General features: G+C 46.1%; 1 protein-coding gene across 1 annotated transcript in view; it reads left to right on the top strand.

Annotated features, from left to right (window-relative positions):
* Positions 1-5,581, top strand: part of LOC311135847 (protein phosphatase 1B-like) — a 53,545-nt gene extending 47,964 nt beyond the window's left edge. The window contains exon 6 of the mRNA XM_084169875.1: positions 4,726-5,581. Coding sequence (XP_084026001.1) covers positions 4,726-4,755 — 30 coding nt within the window. The 3' untranslated portion in view covers positions 4,756-5,581. The remainder of the gene's footprint in view (positions 1-4,725) is intronic.
* The last annotated feature ends 17,592 nt before the right edge of the window (positions 5,582-23,173 follow it).

Raw genomic sequence — 23,173 nt, 5'->3', positions numbered from 1 at the left:
CGTGTTGCCCAGCGACAGCCCCAAAACATCACTGCTCTAGAGGAGATCTGCATAGAGGAATGGGCCAAAATACCAGCAACAGTGTGTGAAAACCTTGTGAAGACTTACAGAAAACGTTTGACCTGTGTCATTGCCAACAAAGGGTATGTAACAAAGTATTGAGAAACTTTTGTTATTGACTAAATACTTATTTTCCACCATAATTTGCAAATAAATTCATTAAAAATCCTACAATGTTTTTTTCTCATTTTGTCTGTCATAGTTGACGTGTACCTATGATGAAAATTACAGGCCTCATCTTTTTAAGTGGGAGAACTTGCACAATTGGTGGCTGACTAAATACTTTTTTCCTCCATTGTATGTAATTAGCATAAATACGTTTAGCATCTCCTGGCTTCCACGCATGCAGACATTTGGAACATCTACATTTAAAAAAGTCTAATAAATCCATTTAATATAGCCTACACCATCACAATAAATCCATTATTTATTTTAGACCGGTCTAAAGAAACATGATTTGAAGAAAATGTAGTCTATTTCAGAAGAACAGAATAGCATTCTCTGAGTTGTCCTTATCTTTGGTCCTGATCTGGCTATGCCATATGGCTGTGGGCTACACTAGTTCATTTAGCAGACAAGATTTTCTTAGAATTCCATGGCATTATTTTTTATTATTTTATTGTATGAAGAAACAATTGAACATAGCTGAATAAAATAGAAAGGATATTTTCTACAAACGATTTCAAAGGAAGTGCGCACATGCAGCTATTTTGTGTTGAGCGGTTAACAATGAAACAGGTACTCCTATATGCTTAATTTAGAGTTATTTATGCAACTTTAGTTGTGATACAAATGTTGGGCTATACAGTGCATTTGAAAAGTATTCAGACCCCTTGACTTTTTCCACATTTTGTTACATTACAGCCTTACTCTAAAATTGATTAATTAAAAACATTTCCTCATCAATCTACACACAATACCCCATAATGACAAAGCGAAAACATGTTTTTAGAAATGTTTGCAAATGTATTAAAAAATAAACAGAAAAACCTTATTTACATAAGTATTCAGACCCTTTGCTATGAGACTTGAAATTGAGCTCAGGTGCGTCCTGTTTCCATCCTTGATGTTTCTACAACTTGTTTGGAGTCCACCTGTGGTCAATTCAATTGATTGGACATGATTTGGAAAGGCACACATCTGTCTATATAAGGTCCCACAGTTGACAGTGCATGTCAGAGCAAAAACCAAGCCATGAGGTCGAAGGAATTGTCCGTAGAGCTCCGAGACAGGATTGTGTCGAGGCACAGATCTGGGGAAGGGTACCAAAAACTTTTTGCAGCATTAAATGTCCCCAAGAACACAGTGGCCGCCATCATTCTTAAAAGGAATAAGTTTGGAACCACAAAGACTCTTCCTAGAGCTGGCCGCCCGGCCAAACTGAGCAATCGGTGGAGAAGGGCCTTTGGTCAGGGAGGTGACCAAGAATCCGATGGTCACTCTGACAGAGGTCCAGAGTTCCTCTGTGGAGATGGGAGAACCTTCCAGAAGGACAACCATCTCTGCAGCACTCCACCAATCAGGCCTTTATGGTAGAGTGGACAGACGAAGCCACTCCTCAGTAAAAGGCACATGACAGCCCGCTTGGAGTTTACCAAAAGGCACCTAAAGGACTCAGACCATAAGAAACAAGATTCTCTGGTCTGATGAAACCAAGATTGAACTCTTTGGACTGAATGCCAAGCGTCACGTTTGGAGGAAAGCTGGCAACATCCCTATGGTGAAGCATGGTGGTGGCAGCATCATGTTGTGAGGATGTCTTTCAGCGGCAGGGACTGGGGACTAGTCAGGATCGAGGGAAAGATGAACAGAGCAAAGTACAGAGACATCCTTGATGAAAACCTGCTCCAGAAGGTTCACCTTCCAACAGGACAATGACCCTAAGCACACAGCCAAGATAACGCAGGAATGGCTTCGGGAAAAGTCTCTGAATGTCCTTGAGTGGCCCAGCCAGAGCCCAGACTTGAACCCGATCGAACATCTCTGGAGAGACCTGAAATTAGCTGTGCAGCGACGCTCCCAATCCAACCTGACAGAGCTTGAGAGGATCTGCAGAGAAGAATCTGAGAAACTCCCCAAATACAGGTGTGCCAAGCTTGAAGCGTCATACCCAAGAAGACTCGAGGCTGTAATCGATGCCAAAGGTGCTTCAACAAAGTACTGAGTAAAGGGTCTGAATACCTATGTAAATGTGATATTTCCGTTTTTTATTTTAAATGTGTAAAAACATCTTAACCTGTTATTTCTTTGTCATTATGGGGTATTGTGTATAGATTGATGAGGGGGGGAAAACAATTTAATCAATTTTAGAATAAGGCTGTAATGTAACAAAATGTGGAAAAAGTCAAGGGGTCTTAATACTTCCAGAATGCACTGTTTGTTTTGATTTTCATACATTCTAAGGCTGCATGATGGGACTCTAATGATGATTTGAAAAAAGTCGCAAGCTGCACACACTTCATCAGTCTCTCATTCACAATTTGACAAGCGCTTGATAATATTCTCACCAGGTCTGAAATTTCCCGGCGGCAGCCCCCTTTTGTGGCCGAAATGCCCCCTAAAGAATCCATGCCTTTTGTGGCCAAAGTGGGCGTTGTGCCTTTGGGCTGAATATAATAGTCTAATGATAATTCCCTTCTCCCAGCTGCCTTGCTCCGAAGCACGTCCTCACATGGTTCTCCCAGGTGTAGCCAATGCCTGTCACGTGATCGGGTCCTTCTAACAGGCATTTCAGCTAAGAAGTAGGCTACAAGTGAATGAAGACAAGACACATCAGGGACACAACTGCGCGCGTCCCTCTTATAGAATTCCGAGGCGCTTATTGAAGAAGTTAGAAGAACTGTCCACATTTACTTTTCATCAGCCAACAAGATGAGTAGGCCTAACGAACAGCAAAAGCACTAGCCTATGTCAATCTACTATCCCCCATAGTACAGAAGTTGACCTATTCTATTGGTCAACTTGTCCTTCTGTGCAATAAATAAATATTCCAAACATACTCTGGGACAGTTGTGGGATGCAATAGAGCCCAAATTAATACAACCACTCGCATCAAAAAAACTTTTAAAAGCAATGAAACTGATTGTTTAACTTAAAATGTTGAACTATTAGGCAATTTGTTCACATTTTAAGCGCAGCAATGCGAACACAGCAGTAGGCGATAAGTGTGAATGTTCCAATTAGCAGGTAAACACTTCTCTCAAAAGTGAGCGCAAATGCGGTTATGCATGTCAATTTTTATTATAAAGGTGCATTTTTATGGTGAAAATTATCTTCCCCAAACTTAAAACTCATGTGCAGCCTATGTATGCCAGTTATAAAGCGGATTAATGTGCTTTATTTTAAGAATTTATTTGGCACTTTAGTTGTGATACAAACCTTATTAAAACATAAAGGCCTATGGGCTAGGCTACATGAGGTGTGCGACTATGATTGGAAAAAGTCGAGAGAAAAAAAGGCATGCCCTGTTTCTTGCCTTCTTGCCTATGTGTGATATTAATTTTGATTTAGAATGGACCGTAATCATACACCTGTCTCGGAACAGGGGCATGGGAAAAAGAAATACATGTCATCTATGCACGTAAATAGCGAATGGAGGACTATGCACTTAAATGGCAAATGGAGGACGCTTTTCCCATGTTTCATTTTCATGCCAGCCAGGTAGGCTATACTCCTGTTGTAAAGCAAAGCAATGTGCTTAATATTAGGAAAGTTGATAAATAAATATAGTAGGCCTAGCCTATAGAAAGCTGATGGGATCCTCCTCTTTTTAGTAGAGGCCATCACTCTGTTTTCTCACGCAAATGCATAGCCTATAGAAGTGTTGCGCAACGTGAGCTCATGGGCTCTCATTAAGTGTTTGATTCGATTTTCGATTACATTTGCATTGATGTCAGAGTGATTAGAGGGACAATAGAGTGCTGAGTACCAGGCAGTTAGCAAGTTTGGTAGGCTACTAATGACCATCAGCAGCATCAGAGCTTGGAGAAGCCTAGTTACCGTAACTAAATGGTTTCATGGAATTTGAAGTCCGTCATGACTCGTGACCGCTGGTGTGGCAGTAATACGGTCACCTTGTCAACCCAATGGATGCATACACATTCAAAACTCAAGTGTGCGCATCTCCTCAGATAATTTTGTGCTTTACACACTCTTGATAGACACTACGGTTTGCTGGTGTAGACTTGTAGATCTAACTGTGTGTTCATTCTGATTAATGCAGCCCTCCTGTATCATTTGGTAAGTTCACGCATACAAATACATACCTACAGTACTGATGCCTTCCCATACCCTTTTAACTCTTTGCTCAGTAGTGTCGCCTTCAGGTGAAGTGTTCAAATTGGCACATTCTTGATCTGACTTGTTTTATAGGCTGCCTCCTTGGGGGATGTGGCAGAGGTGATTGTCGAGCACTTCAGGAGAGGTGCATATCTCTGAGATCTAGGGAGCGATCTCACTTGTTTCCTTGGAGTGGAGAGGAGTTGGTTTTGTTGTGCAGGCGGCCATTTTGGATTGGTGTGACAAAAACAAGCCAGGACTGTTTCTAATGAGGAGTCTGTCATTAGGTATTATGGATGTAGTAGTCATGATGTTTCTCACAGTCTTCTCTTGTGTCACTTTGCCTCTCCTCTCTGCTCCCTTTCTTCATCTCTCTCCGTCCTACAGAATGGAGTCGACCTTGAGGACACCTGGTAACAACCCAGCACAACTGCCTGTTCCTACACAAGGACTCCTTTATACACCAGACATCTTTACTCACTTTTTTCCCCTTTTATTTTTCCTATGAGACCAAGAGATCAGTTGGACCATAAATGCAGATTTAAAACTCTCAAAACACACAACACAACCCAAAGGATTGCAAACCGTTTTTGATTGGAAAAGGACGACTGCAATGGTAGTATAAAACATTAAAACAAAATCCATTCTAGAGAAATTAAGATCATCGTTTTTTTCAGTTTTATTGCTTTTTTGTTCTTTTTGTGGACTGATGAAGAGCCGGAGGCCCTAGTTGACATTCTGAGGCCTGTCCCTGTACACTCTGTGGTGCCTTTTTCCCCAATGCTGTTAACTGACCATGCCCTGCTTCTGGACATAATTGGCCCTACAGGGGGCCCTACAGGGGACCACCACTGGGTCAGGGACTCACTAGCCTGTGGCTGCCTGGCTGGACATTGCTACTGGGACCGCATATAGACAAATGCAAACGTGTGGACAGGAGTGTCTGGTTGCATTCTATGGCATTACTTGTATGGAAGGGTTTGGAGTCTGACTGCTGGTGTGGAAGGGTTTGGAGTCTGACTGCTGGTGTGGAAAGGTTGGGAGGATGACTGCTGGTATGGAAGGGTTTGGAGACTGACTGCTGGTGTGGAAAGGTTTGGAGACTGACTGCTTTTTGCAAATTTGTTCCTTTTCTCTCCAACCAACAAAAACCCACGGAGAGCCAGCTAACGTTGACAGACACTGCCTCAACCTGCAAGCATATCACGTCTGTGTCCATAAGCTTTCTAGCCTGCTGTTGATCAAGAAAAATAGAAAATATATATATAAAATCATGTCAGATGTGGCCTACTGTGTATGTAAATATGAGGAAGTTGCTGGTCTGGTGTCTTTAGGAGTGAAACAGAGGTCTTGGTTGACATGGGGAGATGTCTGATATGTGACGTCTACACCTGTGTATAAACCAGCCACCCAAGAACTCTGTTTTTTTGGCTAAAGGGATTCTAACTGCCCACCAATTACTTTAATCATCATTCAATCATTCAATCATTAATCATTTCTTTCTGCTTCTTCATGTATCCTATTTTCCTCACCCTCTCTTTAACAGAAACACTCTTGCAACATCTTGCCTTTTATTTTTCTCAGACGTTATTGTAAAGTGTGATTTTTATTTTATTTTTCATTAAGCAAAATTTACATTTCTAGGCAATGAGTTCACCTTTTGTATTTTCATTTTCAAATGCTGTGTAATATGGTTGTTACATTCTATTCTCTACATTTCAATAGAAATTGGATGTATAAAAAAAATAGATGTTTGTTAAAAGGAGAAGTCTAAGGATGATTTAGCCAGTGAGGGGTGAGGTGGATCTCTGCCTGGGCTTCTGACCTAGCAATGATCTGGTCTACAAGCCTTGCTTGCCATATGACTATTAGGTACTTGAATGTTGTGTGTGTGTGGTTCTATTTTTGCAGTAACATTGATTTTCATGAGATTCATTTTTTTGGTAGAAATCAAATTTTTTTTTTTGCTGTGCATGTTTTATGTTGGAGTTGTGGGGGGGGGGTACTCCCGGTAAATGGGTATGTTTAAGCTATAGCAGACACTGGGTTAAGGGGGTGGGGGGCTGCTTTGAATGTAATTCAACTTCACACTACACTGCTGAGCAGAGTGGGGGCTACAGACTCTTTCCTCCCGCTGGTCATTTGATGACAAAACTTGCCTTGGTATTCAGTTTTCATTGTGTTTCATTGGAATATGTATAGATTGTCCCAAGTGGGATTATATTAATAAGATGTTTTTTTTCCCTCAGCTTCTTCCCTAACTAGCAATTTGTTGGTCCACACCTGATCACTACTAACTATAACGATTGAAAAATGAGAATGATTCTGATGTTTTGGGGGCAGGAAATGATCTTAGTAATTTGGGGCCCATGTCATTCATCCTGATTTTACTTTTATGATTTTTGTATATCTACAAGTATTGCTCTAAAGAATGATGATAATTTCCACATATTTTATTTATTCCAGATTTTAGCCTTTTAAATGAGAAGTGCTGTATTTGAGAATGGTGTGACATTATCATGTGTGTAGACAAGGCCGGTCTTGCCCCACCCCCTCTGCAGGGTCAGCTGAGTGACGAGGGTTGCGACGGGTTCAGGAGTCGATCCTGGGTTTTCACCATACCTCCTTGTACTGATAGTTCCCAGTATGACATTGTGATGTTTCAGACCATACCGTGAGCATAATCTTCAATAAAGGATGGATATATTTAGATGTTATTGTTATGCTCTGTGTTAACTTTCAGTCCTGCTGGGTGTGTGTACACACACGCACACACACACACACACACACACACACACACACAATGTATAGTTGGGATATTGGGTTGTCCTGTTCTCGAACTGATCAGATGGGGACTTTATATGAATGACAAATCTGTTCTGTTTTGTCATAGTGTTTGTGGTACAGCTTGTGCCAGAAGAAATTGCACAAATCATAATCTCGAGCAGGGATAGCCAACTGTGTTCCCCATTTGTTTTAGGAACTCAGTTGGGGTCTCAACTTACTATTGAGTTAGAATAGTAAAATACACAAGGTGCAATTTCAAAATTTGGTTGCGCATCAGCAGTTCTATATCGTGGAGCTCCGCCCCATAGGGGAGCTCTGCTCCTATTGGTTTACCCCCTGCCCTAAGGCAGCATCAGCCTGAGACAAAATTATGCACACACCTGCAGCCAATAGGAGTACAGGTGTCCCTATAAGAGGGGATGCCTCCCCTCAATCAGCCTCCCTTTATCTTCAGCGACACGACCGGGAGACCCATGGGGCGGCGCACAATTTGCCCAGCGTCGTCCAGGGTAGGGGAGGGAATGGCCGGCAGGGATGTAGCTCAGTTGGTAGAGCATGGCGTTTGCAACGCCAGGGTTGTGGGTTCGATTCCCACGGGGGGCCAGTATAAAAAATGTAATGTATGCACTCACTAACTGTAAGTCGCTCTGGATAAGAGCGTCTGCTAAATGACTAAAATGTAAATGTAAATGTAAATGTGACTGGACTAGACTGAAGAAGCGAAGAAGAGAAGAAGAGAAGACTCAGGACGAGAACGCCGTCGAATTTCCAGTCACCGACGTCGTCCTAAAATGAGCACACCAGGAGATTTTTCACCCCCAAAAGCTCTTTTCAGAGCTCAATGCAGATGCTCCTCCATGGCGGCCGGCGACTCCCACGACTTATGTTTCGTGTGTCTAGGGTCCCAGCATGCCAAAGAGAGGGCGTCTGCAGTCCCCCTAACTGCGCCTCCTGCGCCCTCCTTTCTACAAAGGAGAGGAAGCAGCGTTGGGCGTTTTTTAGGGAGGATATCCCTCTAGAGAACGTGTTGTCGATACTAGCCTCTGCTTCAGAGGCGTCATCCGACGGCGCAGACTCAGGGGATGATGGGGACTATGAGGAGGAGGCTGACATTCCTATGGAACAGTCAGACCCCGTCCCTCATACATTCAAGCCCCCTTTCCTTTGGTTAGCGAGAGGGCTTGTAGTTCCTATGGTGATGACGACACGGGCTCTGAGAAATCAGAAGCCCTGTCCTTCACCGCAGCGTCTCTGAGAACGGACTTTCCGGGTGTCATTGAGAGAGCTGCTAGACGGCTGGAAATACCGCTGCCCCCTATTCCCTCCTCACCGGAGGTTGACTTAATGGAGGGCGGCCCTTATTCCAGGCCAAGAAGAGCGGCAGAGCCACTAGCTCCTGCCATGCCTTCATTGGCAAAATACGTCGAGGGCTCATGGGAGGCACCTTTAGCGGCGCGTTCGCCGGCTAAAACGTACCTCCCATTCACTAGAGTGGAGGGAAGGTTCCAGGGCCAAGCTAAGGGAATCCCCAGGTTAGAGAGCGCCATGGCGGCATATCTCGTACCGGGTTCGAGTCCCTGGCCCTCTTCCAGGAAAGCCACATTGCCATCTCAGAAGGACCGTCTCACAGCACAGCTGTTAGAGAAGTCCTTCAATTTGGGAGCCCAAGCTGTAGCAGCAGCTAACAACATTGCCCTCTTAGCAGCTGCTCTGTCCCGTTTAACCACGGGTAAGACAGCGCTGGAGCCAGAGGAGGTGAGGAGGCGTCTAGAATTTCTGGCGCCATCCTACACCTAACACAGGCATCGGCCGTCTGCTCGGGGAGGTCCATGGCCACTTCGGTGGTCGCGGAGCGACTCCTCTGGTTGTCCCTGACAACCATGAAGGAAGCAGACAGAACGTCCCTGTTGAACGCCCCCCTCTCTGACGACGGACTCTTTGGAGTCGCCGTCAAAGAGGCGACTGAGAGGTTTTCCAAGTTGGACGAGGAAAGGAAGCAGCTGGCCAGACACCTGCCACTGGCAGGGAGGTTAGGCCCTGCACCGTCTCGTAAACCATCCACTTCCGCCTCCCAGAGTAGACAAGGATCTACAGCGAGGCGGTGTATCCACAGGAGGCAGGAGAGCGGGCCCAGCCCCTCCAGCAGCCACGGTGGCCCCATTGCAGCCGGCGAGGGAGGTGGTGAGAGCGCCGACCTGGGCCCCTAAGGGAGGCCACAAGAGGAGGCGCACATGACGGGACGCGGGGGAGCGAATGGAGGACACGTCAGCCTTGAACGTGACCACTGTTCCCCCCCACCCTTCGGTTGAAGGGATGGGTGATGATGTAAATGCTTTTGTTGATGTGTTGAATAAAGAGTTGGCTCCACCTGACTTTGTCAAAAAAGAGCCCCTTTTCCATAATACGTCAGAGAGCGTTCAAATCTCACCCTCTCTCCCCTACCACTCTAAGCGCCGTTCAGCCCACCAAGGGTGCGCTGCTGAACAGGCATTCAGAGTAGGTTCACATAACACTTCAGGTATAAGAAGTGCTTCACATAGCAGACGGCAGTCTCTGTCAGACTCTGACATGATGTCTCAAAGAGACCTCACATTACAGACTCCAGGGAGTACTGTAGTGAGTGTCTCTCATAGCAGGCTGCAGTCTCAGTCAGGAGACATGATGACGCAGCCGCTATTTGGGGATGGCGCACTATCGCAGACCAAGGTCTCGGTTAGTGCGATTCAGACCCATGCTGCGTTCACGGAGGGCCCGATTACCACGGTCACGAAGGTGCCCAGTGTATCGGCGCCCCCACTTCCCTTTGAACGTGCTAATACTCACCACACTGAGCGTGACTCAACCCACCAGAGGTGCAGAGTTGAACACACACAGAAGGTGAAGGTTAAGAAGGTATCAAGGCGCCGCCTTGTGTTACCTCATAGGGACCTCATATTACAGACTGCACCCTCTGCACGCTGGCTACAACAGACGTTGCAGAAGGGTTATGCTCTCCAATTCCATCGGACCCCACCCCCATTCAGGGGAGTGGAAGAGACAGTGATGAAAACGCCAGAAAAAGTGGCCGCTCTGGTTTCAGAGATTACAGAACTTTTGGCGAAGGAGGCGGTCACAGTGGTTCCCCAGGAGCAAAGGAACAAGGGGCTATATTCGCCCTACTTCCTAGTGCCAAAAAAGACGGGCGGAATAAGGCCAATATTGGATTTACGCATTCTCAACGAGAGTGTAACCAAACGGCCCTTTCGAATGCTAACGACAAAACGTCTGCTGGAATGTGTCCAGAAAGGAGACTTTTGTACGAGCATAGACCTAAAGGACGCGTACTTTCATGTGCCGGTACAGCCGCGTCAGAGGAAGTTTCTGCGATTCGCCTTTCAAGGGGTGGCGTACGAATACACAAGGATGCCATTCGGGTACGCCCTGGCACCTCGCACGTTTTCCAAGTGTGTGAAGGCGGCATTGGAACCGTTGCGTCGTCAGGGAATACGGCTACTAGCCTACCTAGACGACCTACTGGTTCTCGCCCCGTCAGCAGAGCTGGCGATCACTCACACAACACAGACAGTGATTCATCTCACACGTCTGGGGTTCGCTGTGAATTGGAAAAAGAGCACGCCCTGGCCCAGTCATCAGATTGTCTACCTGGGGAAACAGCTAGACACTGTAATGATGAGGGCTCGAATTTCGGACCCCCGAAGGGTAGCCTTGTTGCTAGCCCTGGGGAAGTGTCGTCCGACTCACACGGTGACGGCGCTGTCGATCATGTCACTCTTGGGTCTCATGTCGTCAGCCCACGCTGTGGTTCCGCTGGGACTCCTGCACATGCGCAGGATGCAGCGATGGTTCGCCCAACTGAGACTAGACCCTTTGCGTCAACGTCATCGGTTGGTGGTGGTTCCCCTCTCGCTCAGTGCAGATCTAAACTTTTGGAGAAACCCCTGCTCGTTCTCACGCACGGAGTCCCGATAGGCAAAGTGTCCTCTTACATCCCAGTGTTCACAGATGCGTCTCTGACAGGATGGGGAGGGACATGTCAGACCCAAGCGATAGGAGGTGTGTGGCCTCCTTCGAGTCGCCACATCAACCTCTTGGAGTTGGAAACGGTTCGACTGGTTTTGACCCACTTCGCGTCTACCCTTCGTGGTCGCGATGTGCTGGTCTGGTCAGACAACCGGACCACAGTAGCCCACATAAATCGCCAGGGAGGAGTCAGGTCTCCTGCTCTCCATCGTGCGGCAGAGGAATTGTGGCTGTGGGCTCACGAGCACCTTCGCTCATTGAGAGCAGCACACATTCCAGGCTACTTGAACGTAGGAGCAGACCTCATGTCAAGAGGGGGTCCTCGAGACGACGAGTGGTGTCTGCATCCGGACATTGTTCTCCAAATTTGGGAACAGTTCGGGAGAGCCGAGGTGGATCTATTCGCGTCACGTGTGAACGCGCAATGTCCCCTATGGTTCTCTCTAAGGGAACAGGAAGAACCGCCACTAGGAAGAGACGCCTTTGCGCATCACCCGTGGCCGAGAGTTCTTCTGTATGCATTCCCTCCGCTGTCCTGCATTCTCCCACTGTTAGCCAGGGTGAGATCAGGAGGGCTGTCAGTAATACTGGTAGCCCCCGATCGCCCATGGGCTCCTTGGTTTGCGGAGATGAGTCAGATGTTGATTGCGCCACCTTGGCCTATTCCACATCGACGGGACGCGTTGTCTCAGGCGGGGGGCACGATAGGGCAGTTGCCCATAATCGGCCAACCACTGAAGGCCTGGCTGCTGAGAGGGACAGGCTAGAGCGCCATGGGTTATCTGATGCAGTGATCAGGACCATACAGGGTTCACGTGCCAGTTCCACTTCTAAGATGTATGCCAGTAGATGGAACGTGTTTTCACAATGGTGTGTCACACAAGGTGTAGACCCCATGAGCTGTCAGGTTGAGAGTATTCTCTCTTTCCTACAGCTTATGTTTGACAAGCAGCGATCGCCCGCCACCATTAAGGTGTTTGCAGCGGCGATTTCAGCTTGTCACGAGGGGTTTGGGAGAGACCATGTCTTTAGCCACCCTCTAGTGAAACATTTCCTATTAGGAACGCGGCGGCTTAGGCCAACACCTAGAGCCACGCTTCCTCAGTGGGATTTGGCTTTGGTACTCGAAGCACTATGTAAGTTGCCGTTCGAGCCATTAAATCAAATACCCCTCAAGATGCTGTCTTTGAAGACAGCGCTGTTGCTCGCTTTGACTACGGCTAAGCTTGTTAGTTATTTGTGTGCTCTTTCGACGAGACCCGACTGCCTGGCCATTAATGGCGATCTGAGCAGAGCGGTGTTACGTCCTAACCCGGCATTTGTGCCGAAGGTTATTAGGAGTTCATATAGATCACAGACCGTGGAGCTGTGGGCTTTTTCTCCTCCTCCTCATAGAGGAGTGAGGAAAGGCTCCATCGCCTGTGCCCAGTACGCGCCTTGGCGTGTTACGTCGAGCGCACAGCAGCGATTAGGTCATCGCCTCAGCTGTTTGTGTGTCATGGTGCTGCTGCACTAGGTAGACCACTTTCAAAACAGCGTCTGTCTCATTGGCTCTGTGAGGGCATTGAGACAGCTTATGAGGCAGCGGGGCGACAATTGCCTCAGGGTATCAGAGCTCACTCCACTCGTGGAGTAGCAGCTTCTACTGCCCTTTTCAGAGGAACAGGGGTAGAGGATATATGTAGAGCGGCGTCATGGTCAATACCGTCTCCATTTATCCGTTTCTATCTCTTGGATATGTCTTCTAACTCTTTGGCTCAGTCTGTACTCAGCGTGGCTGAAGGGAGACTTTGAGCTAGGAGGAGAGGAATGCAGGACTGTGGAGACAGGGTCTCTATCAGGTCCGCTTCTGATAGAAGGACATATTTTTGGCATGACTCCTGACTGACAGGTTCAGTACAGTAGAGCATGTATTGATCTGCCCACCAGTGATTCACTGGAGTGAGGCGGAATGATGAGGGATAATAGTAGTAACTTGGGTTACGATACTATTAGACCGGTCATGATAATTTGACGGAATGTGACGTCATCTATCTGATTGTTCAGATTAGTATGAATCATGTTCTGGGATCTGCCCACTAATCTCTGGGGTTCCATTGATTGAGTGAGGCGGCCTACCGTGTACACAATGTAGAGTGACACTTTGTGTCATTCCATTAGTGGTCGGTAGTATTGTAACAGGATATTGAGGTACCATCTATCTGCTAGTACAGATTAGTATGGCCTGTATTCTGGTGATCTGCCCACTAGTCATTGGTGTTGCCATTGGCCTAGGTGGAGCGGGTTTTTAACCGATGACGCAGTATATTGTGACACTTGTAGGGTGACAGTGGTTACAGTACTGCGGGAATTGGTTGCAGCCATTGCTAGGCCTGACCTTTTCATTTTGATGGGAAGTGTTGGGCTCAGCAGGGAGTACATTTTGGAGCGCTATGCTCCGCCTTAAACCAATAGGAGCAGAGCTCCCCTATGGGGCGGAGCTCCACGATATAGAACGATTAGTTACCGGAATGTAACTCCAGTTCTATGAGTGGAGCGGAGCCCCATAGGACTTAAGGCCCTGCCGACCCTCTAGTCTCACTGAAGATAAATATCTCGGGAGGCTGATTGAGGGGAGGCATCCCCTCTTATAGGGACACCTGTACTCCTATTGGCTGCAGGTGTGTGCATAATTTTGTCTCAGGCTGATGCTGCCTTAGGGCAGGGGGTAAACCAATAGGAGCAGAGCTCCCCTATGGGTCTCCGCTCCACTCATAGAACTGGAGTTACACTCCGGTAACTAATCGTTATTCTCTTATGTCAGTCACTGACACACTCAATTAGCCCTCTTCTGTGTACCAGATCTACCTTGACTTTTTCAAAATTTTATTAAATTACAGCCTTATTATAAAATGGATTAAATTGATTTTCCCCCCTCATCAATCTATACACAATACCCCATAATGACAAAGCAAAAACTGTTTTTTAGTCATTTTTACAAATGTATTAAAAATAAAAAAAATGGAAATATCACATTTACGTTAGTATTCGAACCCTTTATTCAGTACTTTGTTGAAGCACCTTTGGCATCGATTACAGCCTTGAGTCGTCTTGGGAATGACGCTACAAGCCTGACACACCTGTATTTGGGGAGTTTCTCCCATTCTTCTCTGCAGATCCTCTCAAGCTGTCAGGTTGGATGGGGAGCGTCGCTGCACAGCTATTTTCAGGTCTCTCCAAAGCTGTTCGATCGGATTCAAGTCCGGGCTCTGGCTGGGCCACTCAATGACATTCAGAGACTTGTCCTGAAGCCATTCCTGCGTTGTCTTGACTGTGTGCTTAGGGTCGTTGTCCTGTTGGACGGTGAACCTTCACTCCAGTCTTAGGTCCTGAGCGCTCAGGAGCAGCTTTTCATCAAGGATCTCTCTATACTTTGCTCTGTTCATCTTTCCCTAGATCCTGACTAGTCTCCTAGTCCCTGCCACTGAAAAACATCCCCACAGCATGATGCTGCCACCACCATGCTTCACCATAGGGCTGGTACCAGGTTTCCTCCAGACGTGACGCTTGGCATTCAGGCCAAAGAGTTCAATCTTGGTTTCATCAGACCAGAGAGTCCTGTAGGTGCCTTTTGGCAAACTCCAAGCGGGCTGTCATGTGCCTTTTACTGTGTAGTGGCTTCCGTCTGGTCACTTTACCATAAAGGCCTGATTGGTGGAGTGCTGCAGAGATGGTTGTCCTTCTGGAAGGTTCTCCCATATCCACAGAGGAACTATGGAGCTCTGTCAGAGGGACCATCGAGTTCTTGGTCAACTCCCTGACCAAGGCCCTTCTCCGATTGCTCAGTTTGGCCGGGCGGCCAGATCTAGGAAGAGTCTTGGTGGTTCCAATCTTCTTCCATTTAAGAATGATGGAGGCCACTGTGTCTTGGGGATTTTTAATGCCGCTGAATTTTTTTGGTACACTTCCCCAGATCTTGGCCTTGACACAATCCTGTCTCGGAGCGCTATGGACAATTCCTTCAACCTCATGGCTTGGTTTTTGCTCTGACATGAACTGTCAACAGTGGGACCTTATACAGAAAGGTGTGTGCCTTTCCAAATCATGTCCAATCAACTGAATTTACCATAGGTGGACTCCAATCAAGTTGTAGAAACATCTCAAGGATGATCAATGGAAACAGGATGCACCTGAGCTCAATTTCAAGTCATAGCAAAGGATCTGAATACCTATAGTGTGGAGAACAAGTATTTGATACACTGCCGATTTTGCAGGTTTTCCTACTTACAAAGCATATAGAGGTCTGTAATTTTTATCATAGGTACACTTCAACTGTGAGAGACGGAATCTAAAACAAAAATCCAGAAATTTTATGATTTTTAAGTAATTAATTTGCATTTTATTGCATGACATAAGTATTTGATACATCAGAAAAGCAGAACTTAATATTTGGTACAGAAACCTTTGTTTGCAATTACAGAGATCATATGTTTCCTGTAGGTCTTGACCAGGTTTGCACACACTGCAGCAGGGATTTTGGCCCACTCCTCCATACAGACCTTCTCCAGATCCTTCAGATTTCGGGGCTGTCGCTGGGCAATACGGACTTTCAGCTCCCTCCAAAGATTTTCTATTGGGTTCAGGTCTGGAGACTGGCTAGGCCACTCCAGGACCTTGAGATGCTTCTTACGGAGCCACTCCTTAGTTGCCCTGGCTGTGTGTTTCGGGTCGTTGTCATGCTGGAAGACCCAGCCACGACCCATCTTCAATGCTCTTACTGAGGGAAGGAGGTTGTTGGCCAAGATCTCGCGATACATGGCCCCATCCATCCTCCCCTCAATACGGTGCAGTCGTCCTGTCCCCTTTGCAGAAAAGCATCCCCAAAGAATGATGTTTCCCCCTCCATGCTTCACGGTTGGGATGGTGTTCTTGGGGTTGTACTCATCCTTCTTCTTCCTCCAAACACGGCGAGTGGAGTTTAGACCAAAAAGTATTTTTTTTGTCTCATCAGACCACATTACCTTCTCCCATTCCTCCTCTGGATCATCCAGATGGTCATTGGCAAACTTCAGACGGGCCTGGACATGCGCTGGCTTGAGCAGGGGGACCTTGCGTGCGCTGCAGGATTTTAATCCATGACAGCGTAGTGTGTTACTAATGGTTTTCTTTGAGACTGTGGTCCCAGCTCTCTTCAGGTCATTGACCTAGTCCTGCCGTGTAGTTCTGGGCTGATCCCTCACCTTCCTCATGATAATTGATGCATGGAGCCCCAGACCGAGGGTGATTGACTGTCATCTTGAACTTCTTCCATTTTCAAATAATTGCGCCAACAGTTGTTGCCTTCTCACCAGGCTGCTTGCCTATTGTCCTGTAGCCCATCCCAGCCTTGTGCAGGTCTACAGTTCTATCCCTGATGTCCTTACACAGCTCTTTGGTCTTGGCCATTGTGGAGAGGTTGGCGTCTGTTTGATTGAGTGTGTGGACAGGTGTCTTTTATACAGGTAACGAGTTCAAACAGGTGCAGTTAATATAGGTAATGAGTGGAGAACAGGAGGGCTTCTTAAAGAAAAATGAACAGGTCTGTGAGAGCCGGAATTCTTACTGGTTGGTAGGTGATCAAATACTTATGTCATGCAATAAAATGCAAATGAATTACTTAAAAATCATACAATGTGATTTTCTGCATTTTTTTTTTGATTCCAACTCTCACAGTTGAAGTGTACCTATGATAAAAATGACAGGCCTCTACATGCTTTGTAAGTAGGAAAACCTGCAAAATCGGCAGTGTATCAAATACTTGTTCTCCCCATTTATGTAAATAAGGTATTTCTGATTTTTTATATATTTGCATAAATGTGTCATTATTGGGTATTGTGTGTAGATTGAGGATTTTTATATATTTCATCCATTTTAGAATAAGGCTGTAACGTAACAAAATGTGGAAAAGGGGAAGGGGTCTGAATACTTTCCGAATGAACTGTACATATTTGTTTCATACACTAACATTAACTAGAATCATCACATTTCAGAAAACAATGGATTATGTGATCAGAGTTCTAAGGTTCATGCACAGTCACTTAATTTAGCCAATGTGGTTTAACGTTGCTGTACCGTATGTTCAGCCATCGTGGATAAACTGGACCACATTCAGTACCTCAACAAGGCCATCTGGATCAGTCCGTTCTTCAAGTGCCCCATGAAGGACTTTGGCTATGATGTGGAAGACTTGAGACATTGATCCACTCTTTGGCTCCATGCAAGACTTTGATGACCTCCTTAGTGCCATACATGACAAAGGTGAGGAATGTGGACTAAAGATGTATATTTTAACAACCACAGTTGTAATAGTCCTCACTGCTTTTCCACAACTATCCGAAGTGTCACATTTGACCTTTCTTCCCCCAAGGTTGAAGTTGATCATGGATTTCATGGCTAACCATACCAGTGATGGGCACCAGTGGTTCAACCTCAGCAGTAGTAGACATGAGCATTACACAGACTACCTCATCTGGTCCTACTGCAAACAACCCCAAGAACATGTTCACTTTGTCATAATTTAAGTTGTATTTGTAAGGGGATATATTGTGGCGCTCTCTGCACCTAAATATAAATAGTGCCGGCACCCAAAATGAGTACCGGCCCCTATTTCAGTCCAAGTTTAGCACTGGGGATGAACAGACCAGAGTATTAACCAAGAACTCTCCTTCCCAGGTGAGTGTGTTTGGGAACTCCTCCTGGAACTTATGTTGAGGAGAGGCAGCAGTGTTACTACCACCAGATCCTCAAGGAGCAGCCAGCCCGACCTCCACTTCCTCAACCCACACGTCCGGGGAGAGATGACTGTAAGACATTGCTCACATGCACACAGAATTTGTGGGCTGTCAATAAAATAATTATACATTTATCATGTTGTATACAGCAATAAGACCCCATTTCCCAGGAGTTGTGAGTGGGCTGAGTGATGAATGAAAGAGCATGAGAGTCGCCCTGCTCTAGGTGATGACTGACATGCACTGTACTGTGTGAATTAATGAGGGACAGGAGTTGTGTTCTGCCCCTCCAGTCTGCTCTCAGGTGAGTCTACCTAGGTGGGGGTAAGAGAGAGTCTGGTGTCCCAGACTCTCTTATACTCACTTAGTTGGCACAGTAAGGCAAACCTGGGCTCTCTGCCCACAAAGAGTGGATATATGGTCTTTCTATAAACTATGGTTCCATTGAGGATTTCCTACACTGGACAATTTGTTACAGCTGTTGATAAGTCATTGATAATAATCTGCCAATTTGTTTATTGTCATTACATTAAGATGTACAGTGAGGGAAAAAAGTACTTGATACACTGCTGATTTTGTACGTTTGCCCACTGACAAAGAAATGATCAGTCTATAATTTTAATGGTAGGTTTATTTGAACAGTGAGAGACAGAATAACAACAAAAAAATCCAGAAAAACGCATGTTATAAATTGATTTGCATTTTAATGAAGGAAATAAGTATTTGACCCCCTCTCAATCAGAAAGATTTCTGGCTCCCAGGTGTCTTTTATACAGGTAACGAGCTGAGATTAGGAGCACACTCTTAAAGGGAGTGCTCCTAATCTCAGCTTGTTACCTGTATAAAAGACACCTGTCCACAGAAGCAATCAATCAATCAGATTCCAAACTCTCCACCATGGCCAAGACCAAAGAGCTCTCCAAGGATGTCAGGGACAAGATTGTAGACCTACACAAGGCTGGAATGGGCTACAAGACCATCGCCAAGCAGCTTGGTGAGAAGGTGACAACAGTTGGTGCGATTATTCGCAAATGGAAGAAACTGTCAATCTCCCTCGGCCTGGGGCTCCATGCAAGATCTCACCTCGTGGAGTTGCAATGATCATGAGAATGGTGAGGAATCAACCCAGAACTACACAGGAGGATCTTGTCAATGATCTCAAGGCAGCTGGGACCATAGTCACCAAGAAAACAATTGGTAACGCACTACGCCGTGAAGGACTGAAATCCTGCAGCGCCCGCAAGGTCCCCCTGCTCAAGAAAGCACATATACAGGGCCGTCTGAAGTTTGCCAATGAACATCTGAATGATTCAGAAGAGAACTGGGTGAAAGTGTTGTGGTCAGATGAGACCAAAATGGAGCTCTTTGCCATCAACTCAACTTGCCGTGTTTGGAGGAGGAGGAATGCTGCCTATGACCCCAAGAACACCATCCCCACCATCAAACATGGAGGTGGAAACATTATGCTTTGGGGGTATTTTTCTGCTAAGGGGACAGGACAACTTCACTGCATCAAAGGGATGATGGACGGGGCCATGTACCGTCAAATCTTGGGTGAGAACCTCCTTCCCTCAGCCAGGGCATTGAAAATGGGTCGTGGATGGGTATTCCAGCATGACAATGACCCAAAACACACGGCCAAGGCAACAAAGGAGTGGCTCAAGAAAAAGCACATTAAGGTCCTGGAGTGGCCTAGGCAGTCTCCAGACCTTAATCCCATAGAAAATCTGTGGAGGGAGCTGAAGGTTCGAGTTGCCAAACGTCAGCCTCGAAACCTTAATGACTTGGAGAAGATCTGCAAAGAGGAGTGGGACAAAATCCCTCCTGAGATGTGTGCAAACCTGGTGGCCAACTACAAGAAACGTCTGACCTCTGTGATTGCCAACAAGGGTTTTGCCACCAAGTACTAAGTCATATTTTGCAGAGGGGTCAAATACTTATTTCCCTCATTAAAATGCAAATCAATTTATAACATTTTTGACATGCGTCTTTCTGGATTTTTTTGTTGTTATTCTGTCTCTCACTGTTCAAATAAACCTACCATTAACATTATAGACTGATCATGTCTTTGTCAGTGGGCAAACGTACAAAATCAGCAAGGGAGCAAATACTTTTTCCCTCACTGTAAGGGGGGATCATAGCTATAGTCAATACAATTCCAGAGTTGAACGGTCCCATTCTTGAGCTTTTGTGGCCTATGACTTCACAGCTGAGCTGTTGTTGCTCCTAGACATTTCCTCTTCACAATAACATCACTTACAGTTGACCGGGGCAGCTCTAGCAGGGCAGAATTTTGATCAACTGACTTGTCGGAAAGGTGGCATCCTATGATGGTGCCACGTTGAAGGTCACTGAGCTCTTCAGTAAGGCTATTCTACTGCCAATGTTTGTCTATGGAGATTGCATAGCTGTGTGCTCGATTTTATACACCTGTCAGCAACGGGTGTGGCTGAAATGGATGAATCCACTAATTTGAAGGGGTGTCCACATACTTTTGTATATACAGTACCAGTCAAACGTTTGGACACACCTACTCATTCAAGGGTTTTTCTTTATTTTTACTGTTGTCTACATTGTAGAATAAACGTGAAGACATCAAAACTATGAAATAACACATATGGGATCATGTAGTAACCAAAAAAGTGTTAAACAAATCAAAGTATTTTATATTTGAGATTCTTCAAATAGACTCCCTTTGCCTTGATGACAGCTTTGCACACTCTTAGCATTCTCTCAACCAGCTTACAAATACAAATTATCTTATGTTAAGTATTGGAAGCCAGTCAAATGAGCATCCCAAGGAGATGAGGAGAGGTGAGAAGGTCGTGCAGCTGTGGTGCCATGGTAACGGAAACAGTGTGTTCTGTTGTGTTGCCACGGTGACAGCCATTCTGTATCATCTTATATAAGGCTTAGTAACCGTTTGGTCAGTAAATCAGAGAGGTTGGTTGTAGAAGAGGGAACATTTACGTCATTTAGCAGACCCTCTTATCCAGAGCGACTTACAAATTGGTGCATTCAACTGAGGGAACCCCCTCAGTGAAGGCCGCATCTCTCTGTACTCCCACTAGCAGGCAGCGCTGAGCATTAGTATTCACACAACAGAGCCAGAAACACCCTGGGAGCTGATCTGCCTCTTTTTCTGCCTGCCTGACAGCCAGGTCATGTGATCATGTGATCCCCATCAGCCTGGCCTTTAGCAGGCCCACATACCTGCCACACGGTGGGGTGAGCATTCCACTAATTTGATGATAGGAACAGATTGGCTAAAGCTGCTATCGCTTTTCTAGCTCCCTCTCAAATGAGCCCAAGCTGGGGTGTTGTGTTATCATAGCTGTGGACTGTGGTGGAACAAGACTGGTGGTCTGGACTTTTCATTCTGTGTTCCTGTTCCCTTTTCGTCTTGCAGAAAATGGGTCAACAGAGATTAGAAAAATAATTGAAGTCAACATAAAGTGCCTTAACAGGGCGTTGGGCCACCACAAGCCAGAACAGCTTCAATGCACCTTGGCATAGATTCTCCAAGTGTCTGGAACTCTATTGGAGGGATCCATTCTTCCATCAATTGAGACGGCCTATTTACTACATTTCCATACATGGTTTTCATGCTCATCAAACCATTCAGTGACCACTTGAGCCCTGTGGATGGGGGCATTGTCATCCTATTGGGGCATAGCCATGGTAGCCAAAATAATGGCCTTCCCAGGATTTGTATACAAGTCCCTAAGCATGATGGGATGTTAATTGCTTAATTAACTCAGGAACCACACCTGTGTGGAAGCACCTGCTTTCCATACACTTTTAGTCAAGTGTTTCCATTATTTTGGCAGTTACCTTTATATTGTAATATAGGAGTACATATGGTAATAATATAATAATATAATCATTGTATGTAACTATGTAGACATATGGATAGATGGATCCTGATTAAATCCATGAGTTAATAAGGACGTCTTGTGTTTGATTGGATGTTTTAGTACCCCATTGTGTATGTCAAGCCCTCTTTACAGTCACCTGATTGGTTCTAGGTATTCCTGTGGCTTCATAGCTATGGGGGTCAGAGGTTCATGTCAGTGAGCAAGATGGCTACACAGGGATCAAGTCTAGGGTCGTGGTAGAGGTCAAAACTGGGACGCCACCCAGTCTTACCAGTATTCCCCCATTATAAAGTCACACAGCTCAGCAGACTCCATCATCCCAGCTAATCCTGATGAAGCTGAAGCAGGCAGAAATAATAAGCAGTCTATCCCAGTAGTGGGTCCCCTTGCCCTTATTAGCATATTTGAGTTACAAGTAGGCCTAGCTGGTATAGAGTAGGGGTCATGGGTAATTCTTAATGCACTCTGACCCTTCAGTATAATAGTGAAATTATTCAGATGTATTGTGACATTCAACCAAGCAAGGATCTTTACTTCCGAAATATCTTTACATCTAAGTATTAGAGGTTGTACAGAATTCTGTCTGCATAGAGATTGATGTGACATGAAATAGACATCTATAGGCTAGATGTTGTTGTTATTTGTCAAGAGAGCTGATGATCCTACCTGCTTAACCTTGTCTGACCTGCTTTGGTACCTGCAGCTGATCTGGTGACCAGCTGTGTGACTGAGGGGTGAGAGAGGTGTCTCTATCACCAGGACCAGGGTCTGGGGTTAAGAGGGTACAAGAGAACCCTTCTGGCTCTGGTAGGAATGTGGGGCTTCCAGCTCTGTTCGTTCCCCTCAGTGACCACAGCAGGATGCTCTTCTTCTTCACGTCCTGAGTACCATCCCAGCTGGAGGAGCAATTCACTGGTTCAGATAGATATCTGGCTCCTTGACCCACCTTTGGTCTGGATTAGCGTGAGGGATGTGTGTGTGTGTGTGTGGGGGGGGGTGGGGGGGGTTCACCTCAGGGGCCTTTCAAACCTTCCTTGGGTCCTTACCACCAGGCAGGGTCACCTCAGGGGCCTTTCAAACCCTCCTTGGGTCCTTACCACCAGGCAGGGTCACCTCAGGGGGCTTTCAAACCCTCCTTGGGTCCTTACCACCAGGCAGGGTCACCTCAGGGGGCTTTCAAACCCTCCTTGGGTCCTTACCACCAGGCAGGGTCACGTCACCTCAGGGGCCTTTCAAACCCTCCTCTCAACCACTCTTAATTGATCTCATGCATTGCTAGGCCCAATCATCTGACCCCAAAAGTCCCTGTCAAAAAGAGTTGAGGGGGAAGCTCAGGAGCTCATTGTCTGAAGAGAGGGTGCCCCTTGCCCCTGTGTTAGCTGCCCTCCTACCCCCTCCTCC

The sequence above is a fragment of the Coregonus lavaretus genome (assembly GCF_964263955.1).
Source record: "Coregonus lavaretus genome assembly, chromosome: 1".
NCBI lineage: Eukaryota > Metazoa > Chordata > Actinopteri > Salmoniformes > Salmonidae > Coregonus > Coregonus lavaretus.
This window is presented reverse-complemented; position numbering and strand designations above follow the sequence as displayed.